General features: G+C 42.8%; 1 protein-coding gene across 6 annotated transcripts in view; it reads left to right on the top strand.

The window, feature by feature from the left end:
• Positions 1-1,429: 1,429 nt before the first annotated feature.
• The window catches only part of EPC1 (enhancer of polycomb homolog 1), a 53,502-nt gene continuing 30,667 nt past the window's right edge, over positions 1,430-24,264 (top strand). The window contains exons 1-2 of one of the 6 annotated variants that reach the window (XM_083579423.1): positions 1,432-1,695; positions 2,398-2,589. In XM_083579423.1, coding sequence (XP_083435549.1) covers positions 1,636-1,695; positions 2,398-2,589 — 252 coding nt within the window. In that variant the 5' untranslated portion in view covers positions 1,432-1,635. Of the gene's footprint in view, positions 2,590-15,567; positions 16,785-24,264 lie in introns of those variants that run through there. The other 5 variants (XR_014540462.1, XM_083579422.1, XM_083579425.1 and 2 more) reach the window with 5 other exon arrangements.

The raw sequence follows: 24,264 nt of genomic DNA, 5'->3' as shown, positions 1-24,264 counted from the left end.
GGTTGGCACTGCATGCATAAATCAATCCAAAAATGTATATTCAAGCTTTTGATTTTGTTACATATGACCTAGTCCTTTGTGTTGAAATACTAAAGCAGTATCTAATGGGATTTAACATATGAAAGGACCAGTGCCAGAGAGCTGGCACAGCCACCACCCGTACTGCTGTGAAATAAGTTTGCATATTTATTAAATTATATCCTTCCCTTTCATGTTACTAATCCCATGGTGGTTCATAACAGTATTAAAACATTATTATTTTTTATTAGTTTGCAATAAATATTTGGTTCCACTTATGACCCATCACAGAATCAAAAGGTTCTGTATCTTTTGTTCAATACCAGCAATTTTCCAAACAAAGAGAAATTAAAAGGCTTTCTGTGTATTGAAATGTCATGAGCAGAGTGGGGGCTCAGAGGATACAATGTAGTTTATGCTACAGTAGTATAAATGTGGGGGGTAATGTGGGTATTACTGTTTCAGCTAAAACAGCCTTTTGAGATTAGGTTGCAAAACTGAAATTTGAATAAAATGCTTGTTTGTAAGTATATTCCATTGAAATCTATTAAACCAGCTTGATCCTATTGAAGTTTATTAGTGCCACCAGTGGAGTTAAGCTAATTTAAGTGAAAACATTCTGGCTTAAGTAGTTTATAGCTTGCATTAAAAAGTCACAATTCTTGTGATCAAGAGTAGTCTTCAATGGGGACTATTTTATAAGTAGTTTGAGGCTTTCTAATAAAATACCTTTCACTGAAGTAAACAACACCCATGAGAACTCAGTTGGGAACATTGCAGGTTCTGGAGAATTGGCACTTGAAAGGTGTCATATCTAATGTTTCAAGGTTTGAAATAAATTGCCAGTAAATTAAATTTGAATAAACAATATTTCCCTTTAGTGTAAAGAACTGAACAGAACTAACATTTATGGTTGATCACAAATAAACAATATTAGTTGAAGTCATAAATACATATAGCATACACACAAATAATTATACAAAACACTTAAGACACAAAGTTCCATGTTTGTACTTTTGTAGAGAGTCCACATTCATAATAACTTGCCTTGTTTAATTAAATATACCCTCCCAAAGAGTGAAACGGGAAATGGAGGGTTGGGGTTGCCAGATTTTGATTTTTCTCTCTTTTTTTCTTTGTTAGGCCAGGCGTTTCGCCTTCATTTTTACCAGCACACAGCGACTGAGTACCTGACTCAGCTCGCAACTGAAGATACACAGCATCAAATTTCCCAGCCCACTTAATTTGAAAGCCTGCCAAGATAGGTGAAAGACCTCATACATATGTAAAGCAGGAAGTTCGGATTACACTGCCATGTAAATTTCCAATGATTGATGCACATTTTTAGACAATTTTTAAAAATCCCTTCAAGATAGGACCGCGTCTTCTCAGAGCCCCTCGCCTTTCCTGATGTCATGGGGAGTTTGGATTGGGCATTGTACTTGGAGTACTGATTTATTTTGGATTTCTACCACTTCCCGGAGGCCGCGGGGGGAGAAGCACGGTGGGAGGATCCAAAAAAACTCAGTGCCACAGCCATTTTGTTTGTGGGCAGCATGGTAGAATTCTGTCAGTCAGTATAAGGAGGGGATTTTAAACATTCTTTGTAGAATAACTATGCCTACCACAATGGATGTATCTATTGAAATTAATATTCTTGGCTCTCTGCCTATGACGGTAGGTAAGCAGATTTGTGAGGGGGGAAGGAAATCTTTCCTACTGTTGCAGCAGCCTCTCAAATTCTGTATCAAGGAGTCATGGATTTTTGTTCCAGGCGTGACTGGCTTTTTTAGGTGATATCATTCAGGCAAACTCATTTCTTTACATTAAAATAATAATAATAAAAATGGTTCTAGGTTCCTTGACCGGGGTGGGGGCGGCTAGGCAATTGCCTTGTTTCACAGTTGGACGTGATTTTAGAAGAAATAATTGAGGTGGGAGGGGGAAATGGCCCAGCCCCCCTGTGTGGATTATTTTTGTGCGTCTCTTTTCTTTCCCTCTTTTCTCTGCACCCCAAGGACACGTTTATATGTACTGAAGGAGACCTTTAAATTTTTTTTTGTAAAGCTTTTGTGGGAGCTCTTGTTTTGCAGTGTCACACAAAAAAATGTGATGCCTATGCTTTCGGTGGCTGGGTTTGGGGTGTGTTTTTAAAGCCTGTATAAAATGGCACACTGCATTTCTGCATTTTTTCCAGGCTGCAGAAGGGGGAGAGCGGGGGATAGTGCAGACTGTGGAGGGACACTGCCCTCCCAACCAATCAGAACACGCCTGTTTGCCATTACAAAGTTGTTAACCCCAGAGTCTTCTGGCTCCTGCCGCCTCTTGCTTTTAATCTTCTTTGGATATTTCTCTGGTTTACCCAAACGCCCCCCACAGATCCCGAGCAAAAAACCTCCGGGATCCGCCGCCGATCCTGGGAGAGGGTCTCCGTGGTCGTTTGCAAAGGTTTTTCAAGATGTTCGGGGATCCTTTGGCTGCGTGGAGGCGGCTATCTGCAAGCGAGAAACTATACACAACCTATTTTCTTCCCGTCGTTGTGAGGAGGCAGCTGTCTGCTTGCCTTTCGAGGTAAGTTTTCCCCAGTCTTTCAAATATGTATGTTTATATTTTCTTTTTCGCGGCAATCGGCTAGCGCAAAAAGAATAATAATAATCATGTTCCTTAATGTTGATGAATCCAATGTAGGCTTGTTTCCCTCCCCCCCCCCGCGCCACCCCCACCCCGAGGTCTGAGCTCTCCTAATTAAGCACACTAAACGTCGACTCATTATTTCTGAGTATTATAAAACTATCTTGCTTTTCTCCCTAGGCGTGACTGTATTCTAACTATATATTTGTACTTTGATTTTTTTTTTTTATTTTATGGCGCCATCAAGAACTCGGATATTTTCAAGGTGGAGTTGGACTCTCCAGCGTTAATAATAAATACGTGCGGAACAAAATATAATACAAAGAGAGAGAGAGAAGAGAGAGAGAGAGAAAAAGAAAGAAAGAAAGAAAATGTATTGTTTGTAATAGGAATACCCTTTAAGATATTAGTGGTTGTGACTAATTAGGGGGTGGGGGTGGTTTGGCTTGGTGTAAAGTACTAGAGAAACTGCCCTTCGTGTATTGAAGGAGGGTATTGACATAACTGGGTTTTTATTAAGTTATGCCTGTTACTAAACATTGGCCTTTTTTATTCGCCAGTAAGCTGCTCTTTGGTCACTCATCTCAAAGCATTCTTTATATAAAGGTTCCTAAGGAGTATACCTCATCTAGGTGTCGTGTTCTTCTTTTGAGAAGGTGCATTTGGGAGACATTTTGTAATTTTTGGCATTTTTCTAGGCGATTTTTTTTTTTTGCACACGGTGGGAAATCTTTTTTGTTTTGTATTGATCTGTGTTGGTGGCGCTGTGGTGCTCCTAAACAATTTATGTTTGTTTCACCAAGAAAAGGTGGGGGGAAAGGTGGGGCAAGATTTGATCTATTGTATCATTTCCTCTTTTCTTCTAACGAAATGCAGCCTACAACCTTATACCATACTGTGCGTGTGTGTGTAAAAATATAGATAGATAAAATATTAAAATCCATATACGTGAAGTACAGTGTACACCATAACAGACATGTCGTCACAGTCCTTTGTTGTTTTGTGAGACTAGAGCCAGGGTTTGGATTTTTCCCCCTTGCTTAAAAAAAATCCTCTTGAGGTATGTGAAGAATTATGCCATTCTATAATAATTTTTATCCCTTCGCCAGGATTATTTCTCCGTGGCTTAAAAGTGTGTGTGTGTGTGTGTGTGTGTGTGTGTAGTAGGTTCATATATGCCTATATAATTTTATTGTGTTATATATTCATTATGCGATAGTATTTTTCATAATTGCTGGTACAGCCTTAAAAGCCCTAATTCATTTTCCCTAATTTAAAAGGTTAAAAAAGCATTGACAGATGAACTACAGATTAGGATTGGCCAATTTCTTTCAACTCCAGCAAAATATTTTAGGAATATTCAGATTTATTTGTATCAACATGGAAATTAACTGGTGCAAGACACATATGGCATAAAGCTTCTTATAAATTTCCAAGTAGTCTTCAAACTATTTTAAGTGTTTGTGTATATATCACATATTAAGAACACAAATATTTAGCATCCCCTGCAAAAATCTTTATTGTTCATATGTAAACAAAAAGTGGTTAATGTGATGCAAAGATGGCTGGGAAGATGTAGTTCCACATGTCAAAATCATGAAATAAATGGCATTATCTTATAAATGCATGGTTTTGAAATGATGAAAAATATATTAGAATACGCAACAGGTTAGGAAATCTACTAAAGTATTGTAAAGGAATGTTTTAATTTTCTTTCTTTAGGAATTCTTCAAGCTAGTACTCTGAACTTCTTTGTATTAGAAATTTAGGTATGGAATTCTTTGGCACACACATTTAAACACAATAATCTTAGAGGACATTGCTTTTGTATATGTGTCTGTTATACCACAGATATTTATAACATACACCTCAAGGGAATGTGTTCTTTCTTAGCCTTGAAAGAAATCTCTTTACAAGGAGTTTGATGCTGCAGAAGGTATCTGAAGGTTTCTGAGTAAATTTGCTTAATAAAGAAGAGGAAGGCAATTTAGTTAGGTAAATAGCTTTTTTTTAAATCTACATTTGAGCATTTAAGTAAAAAATTTATCAGTTATGGGCAGATTAGCAACAGAAAATGCTTTCACTAGTTATGGGCCCTACTGTGTAACAACAATGGTTCCCTGAAAAGGCCAATCATGGATGTACTCTTACAGATCTAGGAATGCAACTCATGCAGCCTCCATCTCAATAAGATGTGGCAGTGCAGCACATGATTGCACCATACAGTGCTACAGACACCTTGATACATGGGTGCATTCTATGCACAGCTGCTGTGAAACAAGAGGCATATGAATGTGCCATGGCTGGTAGTCGTACAACAGCTGTTATCTGTGTATAAGTAGAGACGACTTCTTAGTCCTTTCTGCATTCTGATAGGAAAGTATCCACATCCATTTGCTCACAATTGCACTACATGTAATAAGGTGGAATTTTGCTGTTTGTTATACTTATGTTCCTCCAAGGAACTCAGAGCAGTATATGGGGAAGCTCCATGTTTGTGGCAGAACATACGCTTTGCATGTGTAAAGGTCTGAGGTTCATTCCTTGCTACTTCCATTTAAACATTCTCAGTTAAAAGGAATAGGAAATACCTTAACCGCAGATTTGGGTCACTCTAGTGTGGTAGTGAAGGGACGCGGGTGGCGCTGTGGGTAAAACCTCAGCGCCTAGGACTTGCCGATCGCATGGTCGACGGTTCGAATCCCTGCGGCGGGGTGAGCTCCCGTCTTTCGGTCCCAGCTCCTGCCCACCTAGCAGTTCGAAAGCACCCTTAAGTGCAAGTAGATAAATAGGTACCGCTTTACAGCGGGAAGGTAAACGGCGTTTCCGTGTGCTGCACTGGTGCTGGCTCACCAGAGCAGCTTCGTCACGCTGGCCACGTGACCCGGAAGTGTCTTCGGACAGCGCTGGCTCCCGGCCTCTTAAGTGAGATGAGCGCACAACCCTAGAGTCGGACACGACTGGCCCGTACGGGCAGGGGTACCTTTACCTTTAGTGTGGTAGTGGCCATTTAAATCAAATGCTGCCAGGTTGTTCTCCAGTTCATCCATGGGTATACCTCTTAAATACTATCCTCCAATAAGTCGCCCCTCTGCAGATATTGGCGCAATGGGTCAGTGCATCTGACTGTTAACCAGAAGTTTGGTGGTTAGAACCCACCCAGGGACAGCTGTGGGCAGGATTCTTGCATTGCAGGGTGTTGGACTAGATGACCCTCGGGGTCCCTTCAAACTCTATGATGTATTGCTACACCCCCTTTTAGGTGTAGTTGGCTGGTGCCAAGTGGCATGAGCTGTGTGCCAAACTAGATTTTCTTGCCACTGTAGCTGGAAGGGAAATCTTCTTACTTATGCAGCTTATACATTTGTGCATTTTTATAGTATCTATTTAGATTACTGTAAGTCAACCTTGCAAATAAGCCCACAGAATTTACCACCCGGCACCATTTTGTTGAACCCATGGGAAGCATGGATTCAAACCACTGTTGAACTATGAAGCTGACTGAGTGCCCTTAGGTGAGCCACTTTCCTCTGCCTAACTTCAGAGGGTTGTTGTGAAGTTAAAATTGTGCTCTTGACCTTCTTGGAGGAAGCAGAGAATATATAATAAATAAATATTTGTGGTTGTTTTGTGGCACCCTGATGGCGTATAGATGGAAGAAAGCCCAACTGCCACAGTTTACAAATCATTTTTACTTGGTTGCCTTTTACCAATTCTTCGTTGCCACAGACAATAAATTTGCAGTGACTCTGTCTACTACTGGCCATGTGCTAGGTTCTTTACAGAATATAACGGACATGGTGCCAATGCTAGCGAAGTCAATAATGAAGGAAGGGAGTCTTCAATATGACAATGAGAAGTGAGATTGGGGTAAGGGAGATTCCTAAGGCAATGCAAGAGCTGATATGATGCTAGGGCAGTTCAGAAAAAAAGAGTTTAAGGAGTTTAACACTTTCCTGAATAGATGAGGTGGGCATTCTTTCTTCAGCATACGAAACATGACAGAAAGTATGAATGGTACCTTCAAAATGATAATGCAAGGATCCCTGAGTGAATGACTTTGTGCAGCGCAAAGCAACAATAGAGACCATATAACAGAAGACAGAGAAGTGGCAATCTAGAGGAAACTTGACAGCTAAAGAAAAGCATGCTGATGTAAGGGTCTGAGCTAAGAGGTGACCTTGTGTATAGTTATGGAGAATACTAGCTTAATGAAGATATACTGAATTATGTGGAGATATTGCAGAAGGTAAGACCAGGAAGGAGAAGTTTCAGCATTTTTGCTTGTTTAGTGGCAGGGCTTTGCCTTTCCATTTGAAGAACCACAAAACAGCCTATACACATCTAGGATTATGGAGTAAAGCTTGTGATCAGTGGATACGACTATTTTGAGATAAATTTGAACCCTGCTACTTTAGCTCTTAGAAAATAAGCCCTGAGCAAGACATGAATGAGTGATATCTATGAATAGTTGAAGATCGTTTGCTTAGTCTAAGACAGGCATAGGCAAACTTGGCCCTCCAGATGTTTTGGGACTACAACTCCCATCATCCCTGACCACTGGTCCTGTTAGCTAGGGTTGATGGCAATTGTAGCCCCAGAACATCTGGAGGGCTGAGTTTGCCTCTGCCTGGTCTAAGATACCAAGTTTGTTTTTGCTCATCGCTCAGCTGGTACAAAGATAAACTTACGCTTGCTACTGTTTCTGAAGATGAACTAGTTCTGGATAATGAGAGTATGTAAGGTCTGAATCTATGCAAGTTACTTTCAAGTAATGGTTGTGTTGCTAAAACACACATTTTGCATCTGCTTTGAGGCGTGGAACAGAAAGTGGCAAGGAAAAGAATATCTTATCCCATCCTAAGCTTGACAGTGGTTAGTCCTAGGTATTTGAGAGTAAGTGCAGACTTACTTGCAGGAGATGAACAAAAGGTAAATTACAAGAGGCTTCACCCTTTCTCAGGATTTAGCAGCCAGAGGATCAGGTGGTACCCAGGGCATTGGTTTGCATCCCATGGTCATCTTGACTAATGATACTGGGTAATTTAACTGAGTAGCTCATAGTTAAGTTACAAGAATAAGATATATTGCAGGTCTGTTTGCATTCATCTCATTAATGTTTCTCTACTATAACCCATCGTGCTATTATGTTTCTAAGCTGAAGAGCCTTGCTGTGCAATCCTACATGTTGTCTACTTACTACTAAGCCACACTGTGTTCATTGGGATTTACTTCCAGGTAACATAGGATTGCAGACTTAGACTTTCTATGCACAGAGGCTATTCTGTATCCATACTGTAGGCTCACCTCTACTTCTCTAGGCCGTAGGTCTTCAGCCAGTGGGTCAGGACCCATAGGTGGGACATAGCAAAGTTGTTGCTGCCATATTGGATTCCATCTAAGGCTGACTAGACCAAAGAGAGCAGTACAAGTGGGGTCTGAGCTAGGACATGTTGAGACACTTATTTTATAATTTTTCATGAGGGCTGCAATGTGGCAGGAGAAAGGCATGAACCATTTTTAAATAAGATACATATTTCCGGCCAACCACATCTCCCACCTTTCTGTATCTATGCCTCTTAGTGAGAGACCTCTCTATGGAGCAGCAGGGGGACTCTGTTCACTTTCTAATCTATTTTATGGCTTTCTAGACTTCTCCTACAATTCACTTCTCAGCTAAGATTAAGTGCAGAAATAAACTGCTTTTCATTTGGAAGTATTGCTATGGTGAATTGCCGTTTTAGGATTAATAATGTGCATTATTAATTATAACTCAAAAGTGAAAATGTGAAATTGGGTCCCATGTTATAGATTGTGAATCAAAGGTAGATCTTGCATTTGAAGGCCATTGCTCTAGGCTGTCCTGGTAGGTGTCTCCATATGTGCGCGTGCACGCGCACACACACACACACGCAGAGAGCGCAGTGGATGGAGGAGAGAAACAGGGCTCTCTTGAACTCTAGGAGCTTTTGTGACCATAGTGTTGTATGCAGTAAGAAACTGTTTCCCCAGTAAATTTAACTTCATACCTATTAACACTGTGTGGCAATATGACATTTTATTCTCTAAGCACTTGGTTATGTGAGATCATTCTATGACACTTTCTAGTCAGCTTCTGCTTAACTACCTTGAATAATTTTGTATAGTCTTTAAGATGGCTGCAAACGTAGAAGGAAAATAACCCATCTGTTCACATTCAAAGGGCCTCAAGTGCTTGTGTGTGTTTTTAGGTTAAATGAGTTAAAATAAAAGCATGAAATGCTTTGATATTTTTAATTGCAGGTAATCTTGCAGGTAATCAAGTACTATGTAAGGAGCTTGATTAGATTTTCTTCTTCCATATTTCCATTAACTACAGAATCTTGTGGAACAATGTACAGTAGATCAATGCACTGCACATTCTGATTGTTTTTTAAAGGACAATTTTGTATCTCCACGGCAAGACTTACAAAGTCTGCAGAAAATCTTGCTGGTTCAGGGAGCCTGTGACTTGTACTGCTATTAGTCCATTGATTCTGACTTAGAAATTGGTTGCCTGCCCATAAGCCCCTCTTGTCCTTCTTCCTACCATTCCACCTGGACAGCACACTATTCTTTGCTATTAAAAATCCATGTTATGTAGAAATTCTGAATAAAGCAAGGAACATATTTATACACAATAATCATTTTAAGTGACATTAATAATACCAGGCTTCCTGGGTAAATAACTGGGAGTAGGATGGGATGTAGAAAAATAAAAAGCCCTAGATATCCTCCTTTTCCACAGAGCTCTGTTTGCAGTGTCCCATTGTGATGTATTTTCAGGAGTGTTAATACTTGAAGACATAATACATTTTTCAAGCTCCTGCCATACATGAAAGTGGCCTAATTCTTTAAACTGACTGAGCATCCATTATAATGAATTCATGTGAAAATTGGGCCAACTAATTGGGAAGTAAATGAGGGAAAGCTAGGAGACAGAAGACTTGTTTACAAAAACCCTTAATGTACTGGTTGATTTGTTAGAAACAGAGGAATATTTCCCTAAGTGGTTTAATTCCATCTATGGTCATCTTCTTAGATGACAGCAAAAATATAATGATTGAGTATTCTTTCATGTCATTTCAGCTAACCTTAAGAAAAAAGAAATGACAAGGTAAGAGGAAGAAGGGTTGACCTCTCACACTGATTATGGTGTTGATATTCTCAATTCCTGGTTGGATGAATACATTTTCATTCAACCAAGGTTTGAGTCAGTTATGTAACAGATGTCCAGAAAGGATATTCAGACATAGCATAAACTCATTTTAAGGTTCAAAATGGATGCAAAACATCCACCACACATTTTTGTTTCCTATCCTCCCTATCCGCTTTTGGTTTGCTCACCTCCTTAACTCCCTCTAATAGTCAACTCAGTGGGTAAGTGCTATCAGAGGTGACTCAAAGTTGGAGCCTCTGAGAAACAAGAGGGGTGTATTGGCAGGCTCTGGAGAACCACAGGGGATAATTTTAAGGGGGTAGCCTAAGGAAGTGACCCCCCCTCCTCAAAAAAATCATCCTAAAGAGGACTGAGCCTACACAGTAGTACCACTGAATGTTGCTTTTCTGTGAGCAAAGCAAAGGAATTGAATGGAGTGTCCTGGGAGAGGGCATAGCAGGCTGTCTGGAACCCTGATGGAGACGCCGCAGCATGTTGTTGTAAGTCCCTTGCAAAGCCTTTCCAAACTCTACAAAGGACTTTCCTTTCTTTAGTTCAACCTAAACTTACCATATAATAGCCAGTGGTCTTATCCCCATCTTGTATAAAAATAGGCCATTGGCTCAGACCAGAACTCCAGCTAATCTGGCATTTTCTCAATAGCAGCCAATCAGAGACTGCCAGGAAGCTCAACAGCAGGGCATGAAGTTAATAGCTATCCTCTATTTGGTCTCAGCAGTTTGTATTCAGAGAGACGGCCTTTGAACATGGGGAGTCAATTTAGCTTTTATCGTTAATACATGTTGATAGACTATCCTCTCTGATTTTCTCTAATCCTTTTTAAAAACCATCTAAGGTAGTAGCCATTGCCACTTGTTGTAATAACTTAATGCTGTAAAATTGTGAAATTAATACAAATCTTGCAAAAGATGTAATATTCTTTACAAGCCCTCACACATCCTACATCTCTGATTATATGATATGATATGTCTTATGTGTAACTTTCTGTTCGGTAACAGCCACGGCATTTGAATAACCCTAGAACTTGCTTTCCTAGAATTTCTGCATATATATTCAGTCTTTTGGTCCTGCCTTGCAAATCCTGTTCCTTTTCATTTCAGTGTTTCTGAGCTCATTTATCTTTCTTCCCTTATTTTGATCATATTCTGCCTAGCATAGTGTAAATACTAGTATATTCCAGGGCACATGGTCTTAGGCACAGGAACTTTGCTAAAGCAAAGCAGATCTGAGTCTACTCAGTTTGGATGAGAGACCACCCAAGATCCTACATGCATCACCTTCAGTTCCTTGATGGAAGAAGGGTGGGATAGAAATGTACTAAATGAGAGGTTATCTGGACAGCTTCATGCCCTTTTTACTATAAAATGGGATTGAAACAAGATGTGTCTGCTTGTATGTCTGTACAGTGTTTACATTTGGAAAATGTGTTAAGTATGTGTCAAGATTTTCAGTCTGTTTTTGAAGAAAGAAGTGTTGGTCTTAGTTGGCAAGACAGTGTATTTGCATGTATGACCCAATTCACAGCCAGTCTTTCTTCCCAGGAACATCATAATACAATTGTATACAAAAAGCAGCTTTTTGCTGCAACTTAAAAACACATAAGTCAAAAAGCAAGGCAGTACCATTCTGACATAATTCACTACTACCAAAATAATGCTTTGGAAATTCTTCCATCTTGCTGTCATCATACGCAAAGGAGAACAGCTTTTAAATTTATAAATCTATTTTTTATGTGGAGAGCATGCTATGTGCAGTGTAGTAACCCCTTTCCCCAATATATAGACTTTCCCCTCCTCTATATAACAAATGATTGTGTCAAATGAAACATGAAAAAAGGAAAAAGAAACACAGGAATGCTTGGCAACTAGAAAATTCTTCTTTTACAGATAGCTAGCTGAACCATGCAGTGCACTGGATCTCACCACATGGAACGGCACAGCATACTCCAAGGGGGAAGGATCAGGGTACAAATGCACTAACTGGTAGTGGGCTCCATGCTATGGTACAAAAATAGGCTTCTGGGGTTCTTCGGAAAAAAAACTTGACTATGAACAGGAACTTACGGTTCTGAAAAGGATACTGCAGCTTCAGTGTGTGCCCCAGGTGCAGATGCACCAACTGGATGAAAACTGCTTGTTGGATGGAGTGATGCACATCACAGGAATCGAGCAGTTCTGGTGATTATTATAGAAGAACTGCACTACTCTCAGGTCCTTGGGCAAGTCACATGTGTTTGGGGACCAGGAGTAGGGAGGAATAATAACTCCCTCTCTGTACCCAGCAACACAATCGGATAGAACAGAAGGTGGTTGGCACCGGGATTGCACAGGAATAAATACATCTGGACTTGATGTAGAAGATGGTATGATGGCTGGCTGTAAAGTGTGATGCAGGTACAGGGCTGCTGATTGAAGCTAAATGTTCAGTAGTGGAGGAAAAGGCCAAAGATGCATTAGGGTGAACAATGGTGCTTGAGATGGCTGGGTTCACTATAGCCTCCTGGAAGTAACCCTATAGAGGAAATTCTTCTGAACCGGCCACTTCAGCCTCCAAGGAGCTGCTGTACACAGGAACTTCTGAAGATTATGAACCAGCTGCCCCAACAAAGCTTGCAGTAGATTCTGCTTGACTAAACGTATCTGGAGATTCATGGCTTAGATCTTCCATTGCCTTGCTCTTCATCTTCGTTGGAGGAAAGCTGACCTGGCTCTTCAAAGGGGAATGCACTTGGTGATCACCTTGTCATACAACCTCTTGCAGGAGCTGGAGCCGCTGCACCTTCATTGCCATCATTATCAAAAGCAGGAAAAGTTTTGAGGTCTTCTTTGGCTTCACAGAAAGTGATGGCTTCTTCCAAGTCCTGAAGTGCTTTACTTTCCCAGGTTTGACTCTCCAAACCAGGGTCCTCTACACTGCAAGCATCTATGATTGTACCTGTGTTATTTGGGCGTTCCATATTTCCTGCCAGGGTGCTGTGGCTGGTAATGCTCAAAAGGAATTTGAGTGTAAGCAAATAGGGATGCCCAACCTAAAGCAATATTGCCGGGAAAGAAAGCAAGGAGGGCCCATGTTGTATGTTCTTTGGAACAATCTCTGTTGTCTCACATCTATACCTCCTCTTAAAAAGGGCCCCCCGCCCAATGCGGGAGCTTGTTGTAATGGCTACAAATTCTCAGCTGATACAACCAGCTTCTTCCCTAGATCCTCATGGAAGACAATGACATTATGGTCCTCCCCCAATGTCTTCTATCTATGTGTGATGGTATTTCACACTAGACTCCAGGCATGCCTGGCATGCGTCTCCTAAGTTGTAGTGATGTCCCGCGAATGTTATGTGCTGCACTTTAGAAGTTCTTTATGGTCACTCAACAATATATCATAATCTATGTTGCGATAGATTGTTGGGTCCAGCACCGTTAGAACTTTGTGTAGAATGGGGCTGTTTGTAGCCTCCGAATGCTGCTTGGAAGAAGCATGGCAGAGACTCGTCCTATCCCTAGCTATGCACTCGCTCATAACTGCATTAACCGCTCAGCACACTTCCTCTGCACAGCTATGAGTGTAGTGCCTGTACATATGCCTAGGCCAAGAAAGAGCAGCACAAACACTCTAAGGAAGAGCTGGAGAGAGAAGCCATGCCATGTAGCATTTCCTTATAATCCACAAAACAGACTCGCAGAGTTACCTGTACTTTGAGCTGCAGTCCTATGCTCAGTTATTTGAAAGCAAATCCCACTGAACTCTGTTAGATTTCTTCTTTTGAGCAAACATGCACAGGATTGTGCTGAAAGAGTTTAGCCTCCCACTGGAGAAAATGTTGTGGAATATGCAAAATAATACGAATTTCTCAAAAATCTGTTGCTTGCTAAGACAGAAATTTTATATATTATTTGATTGAACTCCCAAGTAGATGTCCATAGTGCCAGATTGTAATTTAGCAAAAAGTGAGGGAGGCATGACTTTTGTATATTTGTGATGTTATTAAAGCATATGAAATGCCATTTTATTTTTTCATCAAGCACTTGCTGAATTTATGACTTAAATATGTGCCAGATAAACCCTGTTAGAGATTTCCTCTCCCCTTCCATCACTGGTGTTATTCGTGGAAAATTTGTATGCATCATTTGGCGCAATTCACCCCCACAGAGTGATAGTAGAACAACTTCCCCTCCCAAGAATATGTATTCTGTACATGCAGCTGCTCCTTAAAGCAAAGGTGCTGAGCTCTCCAAACGCTCCAAGTCTGCAGTACAGTCGTACCTTGGAAGTCAAACGGAAACCGTTCTGGAACTCCTTTCAACTTCCAAAACGTCCAGAAACCAAAGCACGGCTTCTGATTGGCTGCAGGAAGCTCCTGTAGCCAATTGAAATTCCTGTCAGACGTTCAGCTTCCAAAATAGTTCGCAAACTGGAACAGTCACTTCCGGGTTTGCAGCGTTCAGGAGCCAAAACGTTCGAGAACTAAGCTGTTCAAAAACCAAGGTACAACTGTATTCATTCCTGTCTGCTGTGGTCTTGCAATCCATGCAGAAAGTGTTTCAGTGCAAATGACTGCAGAATGTAATTGGAGGCTCCAGATCAAATGTGGAAAAAGAGAGTATTCAAGTAAGGTCTGAAAACAAACCAATGGGTCCTGATAGGTGACCATCTGTTGACACCGAAAGCATTCCCCCAAATCTGTTCAACCTGTTGAACGGGTTTTATTTATTGCACTTTGAACGATAGCTGGTAGCTTGCATGTGAAGAAATCACATGGCTATTAGTACATTTGTAGCCTTGCACAGATAGATAGTGAGTGGTTGTGTTTTATACCACTTGGCCTTCATGTCTTCCTAGTGTCTTCTAAAACATTTAGTATTTATACCTACTTTTCTGTTAATTTACTGTATCTGGCCTTTGCCCTCACAGCATTTAAGGGTCTACAATGACTATTGCTTAAGTTGTAAAGTCATTTTTAGTGTTACAATAAATACCAAATTCCTCAGGCCAGTATGAGATAGATTTCCCTTCTCCAGTCAACCCTAACAGAATGTCCACACTCAGAAGGAAATGTAAAGTTTTGGAAAAGTTGGGAATGGAAGATACTGCAAATATTTACTATTACAGCCATACAAACTGCTTTTTAATTACGAAAGCTGCAAAGAAGCACAGACTGTGTTCTGTTCATAACAGCTTCTCCCCATCTTGCCTCCTTTCCTGGCTGGCTGATTTAGGGGAAAGGGCTGGTGGTCCTTGGTTTTCACAACTACTAGGCTGGTACTGTTTTAGGTGCACTATGATTAAAGATGTCACATAGAAAGTTAGGATGTTGAAGAGAAGACTAGATGGGAGCAAATCTCATTGGCACCTTTGCATGCTGTTTGGGAAATTACATTTTTCAACTGTGGAGCCTATAACTACTTAAAATATGCTACTGTTAAGTGAGGGATGCAGCAGGTACTTCTAGGCAGCTGTGTGAGAATCCCATGCACTCACTTGTCAAAACCTGTGACAGCTAGCCAATTGGGGGTGGCCGAAGGATAAGTTTAAAATGTAGCCAAATTCAAAAAGCTTAAGAAGTGCTGCTGTATAATTTGATGCAGTTAGTAGCAAAAAATATATATATCACAGTCAAGCCATTACAAAGCAAGGGCTTCAATATTGTTAACACAGAAGGTGGTGGCAAAATTTTCCAAGGTGCATGTTCTCATTCATCCCTGGTGCATTCTTTAAAAATTGTGTGTGGCGAGCAAAAAATTTAGGGAAATGGTTTAAGTTCAAAATTTCAGACGAAACGTTCCAAATAACTGTGTATAATATGCACATCCATCCCAATTCCCAGTCAATTCTATAGAATTTTTTGATGTCACAGAGCCCCGGTCTTCCAGAGTAAAGAACAAAGTGACTCGGTGGAGTGTGTGTAGATAAATTATGGTTTAGCGACAATACAGGGGAGGCGAGTCCTGCTGCTGTTAAGTTTTTTTTTAGCCCGGGCCCTGTAGCCGAAATAATTACAGAGAAATTGGGTGTTGTGCCCTTTTGCTCCTGGCCGGGAGCCCGTGCCTCGCCGTGTGCCATGCCGCCCTCAGCGCGGAGCAGCCCGCCCGGTGCCGAGGGGAAGCTCTTCGCCTCCTTAACGCCTCGCTGGGGTTGAGGCATCCCCGGCCGCCTCGTGCCTTCCTCCAGGCGTCGGCGCCGTCCCTCCCCTCTCCCCAGTCTTCGGCGTGGTGCGAGGGAACTGCGTGCGGCTGGGTCGGCTTCTGTGCTGCTGCTGCTGCTGCTACATCACAATGAAGGAGACTCCCGAGCAGTGACAGCTTTGGGGAACGAAGACGGGACCACCTTCTTCATCATCATCCCCGAGCAGAAGCAGTAAAAAAAAAAGTGGGGGGGAAACCCGAGCGCTCCCGCTCGTTCGCCTCCGTGCCCGCGCCGCGCGCCCCTTCTCTCCCCCCCCCCGGCAGCGCCGTGCCCGCGCCTTTGCGCGATGCAGTGTGGGAATGGCTGTGGCGCTGGGGTTGGCTGAAAGAGGCGGCCAGTCGAGGTTTAATGTCCGCCATGTTGGCCGTGGCGTATTGAGCAGAGCCGGAGCGGCGGAGGAGAGAAATCGGCGCCCTAGCCTAGCCGCGCCAGCCGGCGCCGCTGGGACCCGCCTCGGAGCGAGCCCCGCCCCGCCGCGGGAGCCCCGGTCCCTCCATGAGAGCGCTCGGCGGGGTCCGGCTCTCAGCTCGGAGCGCTCTCGCTGCCTCCCCCCCCTCAGCTGGAGCAGCAGCCGCCATAGCAGTCGCAGCCGCCGACGACTAACATGAGCAAACTGTCGTTTCGGGCCCGGGCGCTGGACGCGTCTAAGCCGCTTCCCGTCTTCCGCTGCGAGGACTTGCCCGACCTAGCCGAGTATGCCTCCATCAACCGGGCCGTGCCGCAGATGCCCACGGGCATGGAGAAGGAAGAGGAGTCGGTACGTGAGAGACCCCCTCCCATCCCTGCTCCGGCCGGGCCCCGCCATCGCCCCACACCCGGGCCCCCACCATCGCCTCTGCGCAAGCACAAAATGGCCGCCATTTTCTCCCCGCTTCCTCCCGCTTCCCTCCCCCCGGGTGTGCGGGGGGGGGGAGGGAAGAGGGCGATGTTAGTCCCTCAACAGCCCTGTCGCCTTCCCTCCGGGAGCCCCCACCCCACCCGGCCGAGGCTCGTTTTCGCTCTGGGCTGGAGCGCCGAGGCCTCTGGCTCGGCTCCCTTCAGCCCCCCGAAAGGCACAAAGGGGGTCACGTGACGCGGCGGCCAGCCGCCATTTTGTTGTGCTTCGACTTTGCTGGGCTGGGCCTTGTGCAGCAGGCAGCTGTGCGAGAGAGCGCGAGCCTCGGCGGCGGCACGAGAGGGCTAGGTGGAAGTGCCGCCGTCCGGTCGCTAGGTGGCGTCTCTGCGTTTGCAATAAGCCGGGATAGCAAAAGCGGGGGCGGGGAAGGGTGCGAGGAAGTTGTGGCTGCCCATGTGTGCTCCCAGCGTGTTTCTCTGGCTTCGCTAGTAGCGTGGCCGAGGCTGCATGTAAAAGCATTAGAACCGCGCCAGAGAGTTTATTTCAGTTGGAATTCTGTTTAGCTTAGCTTAGCTTGTCCTGGCAGCGTAGCGCAGAATCTTAAGCCGGTAGCGAAGGGTAAGAGAAACAGAGCTTACCCCTGCACATTCTTCTTTAGGCTGAGGTTTAACATTTGCTTGTTTAGTGACATGATTTGTTAATTGAAAAGTGGTGCAGAAAGCAAGCTGTGCAATACAGAAGTTGGTGTCTTCTAAGTGAAGATCTATTTTGATTGTACGGCCTTTCCAGATAAAAGTGATTTGATTATTACTACTAGGAGAACCATCTGTCATCTCATTGATAGAATAGCAGTTAAGAATGAAGCACGATCTTCCCTACTTGCTCCGAATAAATTTATTCATGCTTTGAAGTCTGTTTGGGACGCTTGACAGTACAGCTAAGGTTTTAGTGTTAGTAGATTTATAAATCAGTGGTTAGGAGTCACAACACTATTATTCTTTCCTCGCAATCCTGTGCATACGTACTTACTAGGAGGAAGTCCCACTAAGTTCAGTGGTCCTTATTCCTTAGTAAGGAGCCTTATGATTGCAGCCTTTATCTGGACACCTGATTTTTCTGAATGCACGTGTTCTAAATGTTTGTTTTAGTAGAGCTAACAGTAATTTAAGCAAGGGGTGATTGTTCTCCTGTTGCTTTATAAAACAAGACCTGTGTAAAGCAGATGTGGGGCAGTAGCTTTTCTGGTAAGGCATGTTGCAAACCATATTAGTAGATAGGATCTATAAAGACGGGGGTTTAAGTTTAGATAGAGAAAAAGGACTAGGGAGGAAACCTGCTGTTTCTAAATAGTATGTGCTTGTTCAAAATAAAGTTTATATCTGAAAGGATGCTGTTACTTATAATGATACAGTCAAGTGGCAGATTTTGAAGAGTTGTAAGAATATTCTAATAACAGAATTCAGAGTTCTTGAGTCATGAGTTTATGAATTAAGGCATACCAAGACACTTGGGGAAATAGTTTTTAAGTGTGTAGGAATTCCTGAAATTCTTCTTAGAAACTCAAGCTATAACAAGTGCACGGTATAGGTACCTTTAAAACAGAGGTAGAAAGGTAGCTAGCTCGTGTGAAATGAGTATTTTTTTAACCTCTCAACATTTGTCTGCATTGCATTTACTTCAGCCAATGGTACTGTGTGGTGAATGTAAACAAAATGCCAAATCAATTTAAATAGCAACTGTTGGCATTGTCTGTTGTATGGTATATGTGATGGAACAAGTACCAGAGCTAAGATAGCAGTCCTATGAAATCAACCTAAGAAATGGGGCTTAATCCTGAGTAAGCATGAATAGGACACAAAAAAGCAGCAAGACCTGTTCTGTCCTGTCTCCCCCTTTTGAGCCTTAATGCCCTGGGACTAGTCTATGTAATTCAGCCTCCTTGAATTTTAGGCTTGTGCTTTCTTAGTGCTGAATTTATGTAATTGCACTTGAAAAAGAGAGGATTAGGAAGTCACAAGGCTTGCGCTCCTGCTGACAAATCAGCAGATTAAATTAGTGAGGGAAGTGGAGGTGAATGAGTCTGGGGGTGCATTGGTCCAAATTAAACAAAAACAGAAAAAACTAATGCAAAGGTGAGAGGGCAGTGTTACAATGGACAACAAGACATAGTCATAGAATTGTAGAGTTGGAAGGGGCCATAATACTTTCATTCATAAATCTTTTAATTCAGACCAGTTATGGGAAGGTTTGTGCTACTCTGATGGTAAAAGCTTCAAAGACATCCAAGATGTGGGGCATAAACAATGACAAACTACTTTGTGTGATATTCTGTAGCAGGTGCATGGAAATTGCTACTTTTGCACCAAAAGGCCTGGTTTTATGCAGAATTAGGCATGCTTAAAAGCTTAGATGGGCTTATGTATACCTAACTGCATGGAATCAGATTATGACTTCTAAGGACACTTGCCTGTAACCAATAACTCAGTGGTAGCCAGTGTCGTTCCCTCCAGATTTTGTGCAGTATGACTACCTTGACCCTTGGCCATGCTGGCTGGGGCTAATGGGAGTTGGAGTCTATAACACTTGAAAGTCACCACATTGGCTACCCTGCCAAAGTGCTCATTGAATCATTAGAAATGCTCTGGAGTAAGGGAAGTGGTGCACAGCAACAGCTGCGTAATTGCTTCAAGGGCAGAATCTACTGTATAATCCAAGTAAAAGTGCTTACAAGAAAATATGCTTTTGTTAGCTGCAAAATGCTTATGCATGAAATAGTGTCAGTCCTAATGTTATATCAAGTCTCAAATTATGCAGTCCAGTTGGATTCTTGCACCTTACTGAATGAACTAAAAATATGAGCTATAATACAATTTGTTTCCAGAGTGATATATATGAATTGCTACACTGCTAAATTGAACGAGATGCTAAAATGGGGAATCAAGTGGGGCCTGCAGAACAATGTTCCATTGCATCCCCACTCCTAAGAGAAGTGCAGGTGGGGAGAGGGAGTTTCAGGAGTTGGGGAAGGATAATCAACACTATACTATTCCTTTGCCAGCCCTGACTTACTGTGTCATATAGGTCAGGGTGCCACCACCTGCAACCCAAGTGTTTTCTAGCTATATAGTGGGGGCAGCAATCAGCTCTAGAGACTGAATCATCATACTATAGGACTGGAGAGGATCTATCAGCATGCATCTCCCCAATTCTAATCCTCCCCCTCCCTGCCCAGGCAATAGGTAAAAGATGTGCAGTGCTGAGCAAATTGATTTCCTCTCTCATCCTGCCTTCCATATTCCATTTGGTGGGGGGTTTCTTTTCAAGGCTGGATCTAGACAAATCAAAGAAGAGTTTCAGTTAAACTTTGTATGAGAAATTGGGTTGGCAAAAAAAGGAACTCCACAGCGCCATCTGGTGTCACAGTGTTATAAAGGTAAAGGGACCCCTGACCATTAGGTCCAGTTGCAGAGGACTCTGGGGTTGCGGCACTCATCTCACTTTACTGGCCGAGGGAGCTGGCGTACAACTTCCGGGTCATGTGGCCAGCATGACTAAGCCGCTTCTGGCGAACCAGAGCAGCGCACGGAAACGCCGTTTACCTTCCCGCCGGAGCGGTACCTATTTATCTACTTGCACTTTGACGTGCTTTTGAACTGCTAGGTTGGCAGGAGCAGGGACTGAGCAACGGGAGCTCACCCTGTCACGGGGATTCGAACCGCTGACCTTCTGATCAGCAAGTCCTAGGCTCTGTGGTTTAACCCACAGCGCCACCCGCATCCCGTTATAATGCATATACAACGCATATAAAGGTATTTACCTTTGCCAATGTAGCTGAGTCCCAACTGACATCCTGATAGTCTGTATCTCAACCATTGCATACCTGAGTTTTCTTTAGCCCTTTTTTTCTTTTTCATCTAAGCTCCACTGTCAGTGGCATGCCAAAAAAAATTCAGTTTTACTTTAGAAATTTACATACTTTTGCATTCCTAGGGGGCTCCAAGTATGTAGAAGCATGACTTTATATATAAGTGGCTCTGTTTTGTCTTCAAACTGTTGCCTGAGTTCTGACTTGAAGTTGATTCATCTTTCTCCCTTGCATCTAAGAATAATTTCAGTGTTTATCTTGGCTAACACAGATCCATGATCCATGAAAGTATGATTCTGGCTGGGTTCAACTTAAAATAGGTTTTGTTCTAGGGACTGTTAACACATTGATCTCTCTCCTCCTCCTTATCATCCTTAGAAGTTTAAACAAATGAGAGTCAATTGACTTCAGTAACTATTCAAGGTTTCCAAGTTAAATATTTCTGCTTAAGTAGAAAAGTGCCAATGAATGAAGTCAAGTAATGTCCAGAGGTGGATGACTCAAGCTAATTTTGCATAAGTGACACAAGACATTAAGTGCTCTCAGTTGCCATTGGTAATACAGTGTTTAGAATAGAAGTATATATGTTTTTCTAATGGAAAACTTGTTGGGAGATCTTGTTCTGTCTTGATAGGCTCATGACTCTTTTGTGAATGTATTGGCAAAAGGGTGTTGCCTTAACATTCTATTTGACCATGCAGAAAAGAGTGCTTGCTGTATAACAGACTCCTAAGTATTTTGGCATCAAGTCTTATGCTGCTATGAGCCACTTCCAGCCGTGCAGAAAAAGGGAGGTGGAGTCTCTGTCCTTGCTATATTTGCTTGAAAGGGACAGTGTCGTATAGTGGTTGGGCTGCTGGACATGGGAGACCAGAGTTCGAACCCACACTCAACCATGTAGCTCCCTGGGTGAGCTTTAGCCTGCCACTGATCCTCAGCCTAACTTACCTCACAGGGTTGTTGTGAGCATAAAATTGGGGAGGGGGAGAACTCCTTGAGTTCCTTGGAGGAAAGGCGGGATATATCACCAACACTGCCAACTTCTGTCATGAGCCCTTTTCCAGTTCTCGCTGGCCCCTGTGTCTGTCTGTGCTTTAATTGCTCTAGGCAGCTATGTCATTGGAACAGTTTATTTTGAGTACCTGGCTTCTTGTTTTGCATTCAGGATTTTCCTTAATACCAAAGTACTAATCAATATTTGAATTACAGTGAAATCTTCCTGTTTAACTTCTGTGATGGCTGTTGCACTACTGTTTTAAAAAGACTGTGAAGGCATGGCTTGGCTAAAATTGGGGAGAGTTGCCCTCATGGATTTCTTTAAACCCCCCCTTTCCCTACTTTTAATTCAACACTGCACTGCCATAATTCAAGACTGACAATTAATTTTCAAGAGCAAGGATTGTGAGAGCTTAAAACCAATGGACACAGCCACCAGTCATCCTGTATTCTTACAAAGCCTTATTTCTGTCTAAAACATCCCCCCTCTACTATACCTTATTAAAATAAAATAAAAATCACTGCTTCATTTGGACTCCACTGTGTGCATCTATATTGTTATGAAGAGATACTGTTTCAGATGACAGATCTACCATACAGAGCTCCAAACCTAAAATTTCCATACGTGGAAGCAGTAGATGTGTATGTGCCAAGAGCTCAGCAACAGCTAATCCTCGTATTTTTCTTTAATACATTTTTGCTGTGTTTTCATGTGGTGGCTCACAATTACAAATCTAAATTGCACAATGAAGACTAAGTTATACTAACTAAAACAAACAGCTACAATTAGAAACACTATTATCTAGTAATGCCCAGGGGTCAAATTTGTAAGCATCATTCACTGACAACATGCCCCTTGAAATATGTCTGTTTCTCTACTTTCAAAGGCCTAGTGCAGGGGTCTGCAACCTTTAAGACAAAAAGAGCCACTTGGACCCGTTTCCGAAGAAAAAAAACTGGGAGCCGCAAAACCATTGCGACATTTAAAACAAATATATCTCCGGAGCCGCGATCTGACAGCAGGCGGGAAGGTGATGTCGGGACGGTGCGTGACTAACGCACGCACCACCCCCATGCGACGTCACAGCCAGTACAGCGCCCGCCACAGTGGGGAGTGTCGGGGCGCACAATGCGCCTCCTCCTCTCGCTAGTATCCGCCCCGGAGCCGCAGCAAAGGTGTAAAAGAGCCACATGTGGCTCCGGAGTTGCTGACCCCTGGCCTAGTGGGATGTGTTTGCATTAGCCTTTCTGTACGCCTTAGGCGTACAGTTGTAAAGGCCACTTGCTCCAGGGTGCAGGGGTTAATGCTTACTTGTGGAACTGGATAGATCCTGTATAGCAGGCATGTCCAACTCGCAAGCGACAGTGATCTACACCCACTATTAAAAAGCTTTTTGGGGGGGACCCAAAGTTGTTGATCTTTTTCTTTTTCTTTTATTGGGGGGGAAATTGATAAGCTCACGATCGACCAGGAACACCCCACGATTGACAGGTAGATCGCGATCGACCAGTTGGACGTGCCTGCTGTATAGCAGAGTGGAGAGCCTTTTAGGCCTAGGAGCCTAGAATCTAGATCTTTTATCTGCTGCACCCTGTGGACTAACTTTGACAGGCAGTTGTCCACAGGTGAGTGTGGTTGGAGGAAAATGGCCTTGTGAGCCAGATGACGAGGACTGGTGGGTCAGATTTGACCCATGGACCAGAGGTTCCCCACCCCCGCTATATATGTATGGAGGAGAGTTTTGTTTGGTCTTCATTTGTACCTCCCAGACTAATACACAGATTGGAACCTAATTAACCTATATATTTTACACTTCTTTTGCAATTGTTTCTTGGCTCAAAAAAATACAAAAAGTGTTAGAAATGCTCATTTTAGGACAAAACCTGTTTAGAAATTAATACATTGGCATAACGTACATACTTTGTGGAAAAAAGCACATAATATATAACTATCCATACTTCAGGCACTGGGAATTGTAATCCTAGGGGCCCAATCTGCCCCTCCAGTTCTCTTTGTCTGACCCCTTGGTATTCACCCTAGACCAAACTACTCACTATCCCTCCTTTACATCCACCTTGTGTGTTTAGCCTGGGTGAAATGTATCCTCGAACTCTGTTAATGCCCCTTGGTTGCCTGGATAAAGGGTCTGTGTCAAGAAAGTAGCCTACTGTACAAAGGTAAAAGTTACATTTGCTGCTTTACCCACTTTTGCCTCTGACACTGCCCCACGTGTGACATCTCTGAAGGCTACTAAGATGGAACTGTGGCCTTCAGAAAACGGTTCTGCACCCTGTTGTATTTAAATACATTTCCCCCACCGCACTCCTATCAACTTAATGCAGAAACAAAACTGAATGGACTTATGAGTAAACACATGTAAAATTGGCAAGGACCAGAAATAGACTGATTTGTCCCTCTGGCTATAAAAATACTGCCTTTCAAGATAATTCCTAGGAGTAAGCATTGGAGGCATTAACATTGCCAACCAATTTTCCTTCTGGAAAGTAAAATAATAATAATACTCTGACACACTATCTTAA

This window comes from Podarcis filfolensis (assembly GCF_964270895.1).
Source record: "Podarcis filfolensis genome assembly, chromosome: 12".
In the NCBI taxonomy this organism is placed as follows: Eukaryota; Metazoa; Chordata; class Lepidosauria; order Squamata; family Lacertidae; genus Podarcis; species Podarcis filfolensis.
The sequence above is the reverse complement of the archived record's forward strand: the minus strand, read 5'-3'. Positions and strand labels throughout refer to the sequence as shown.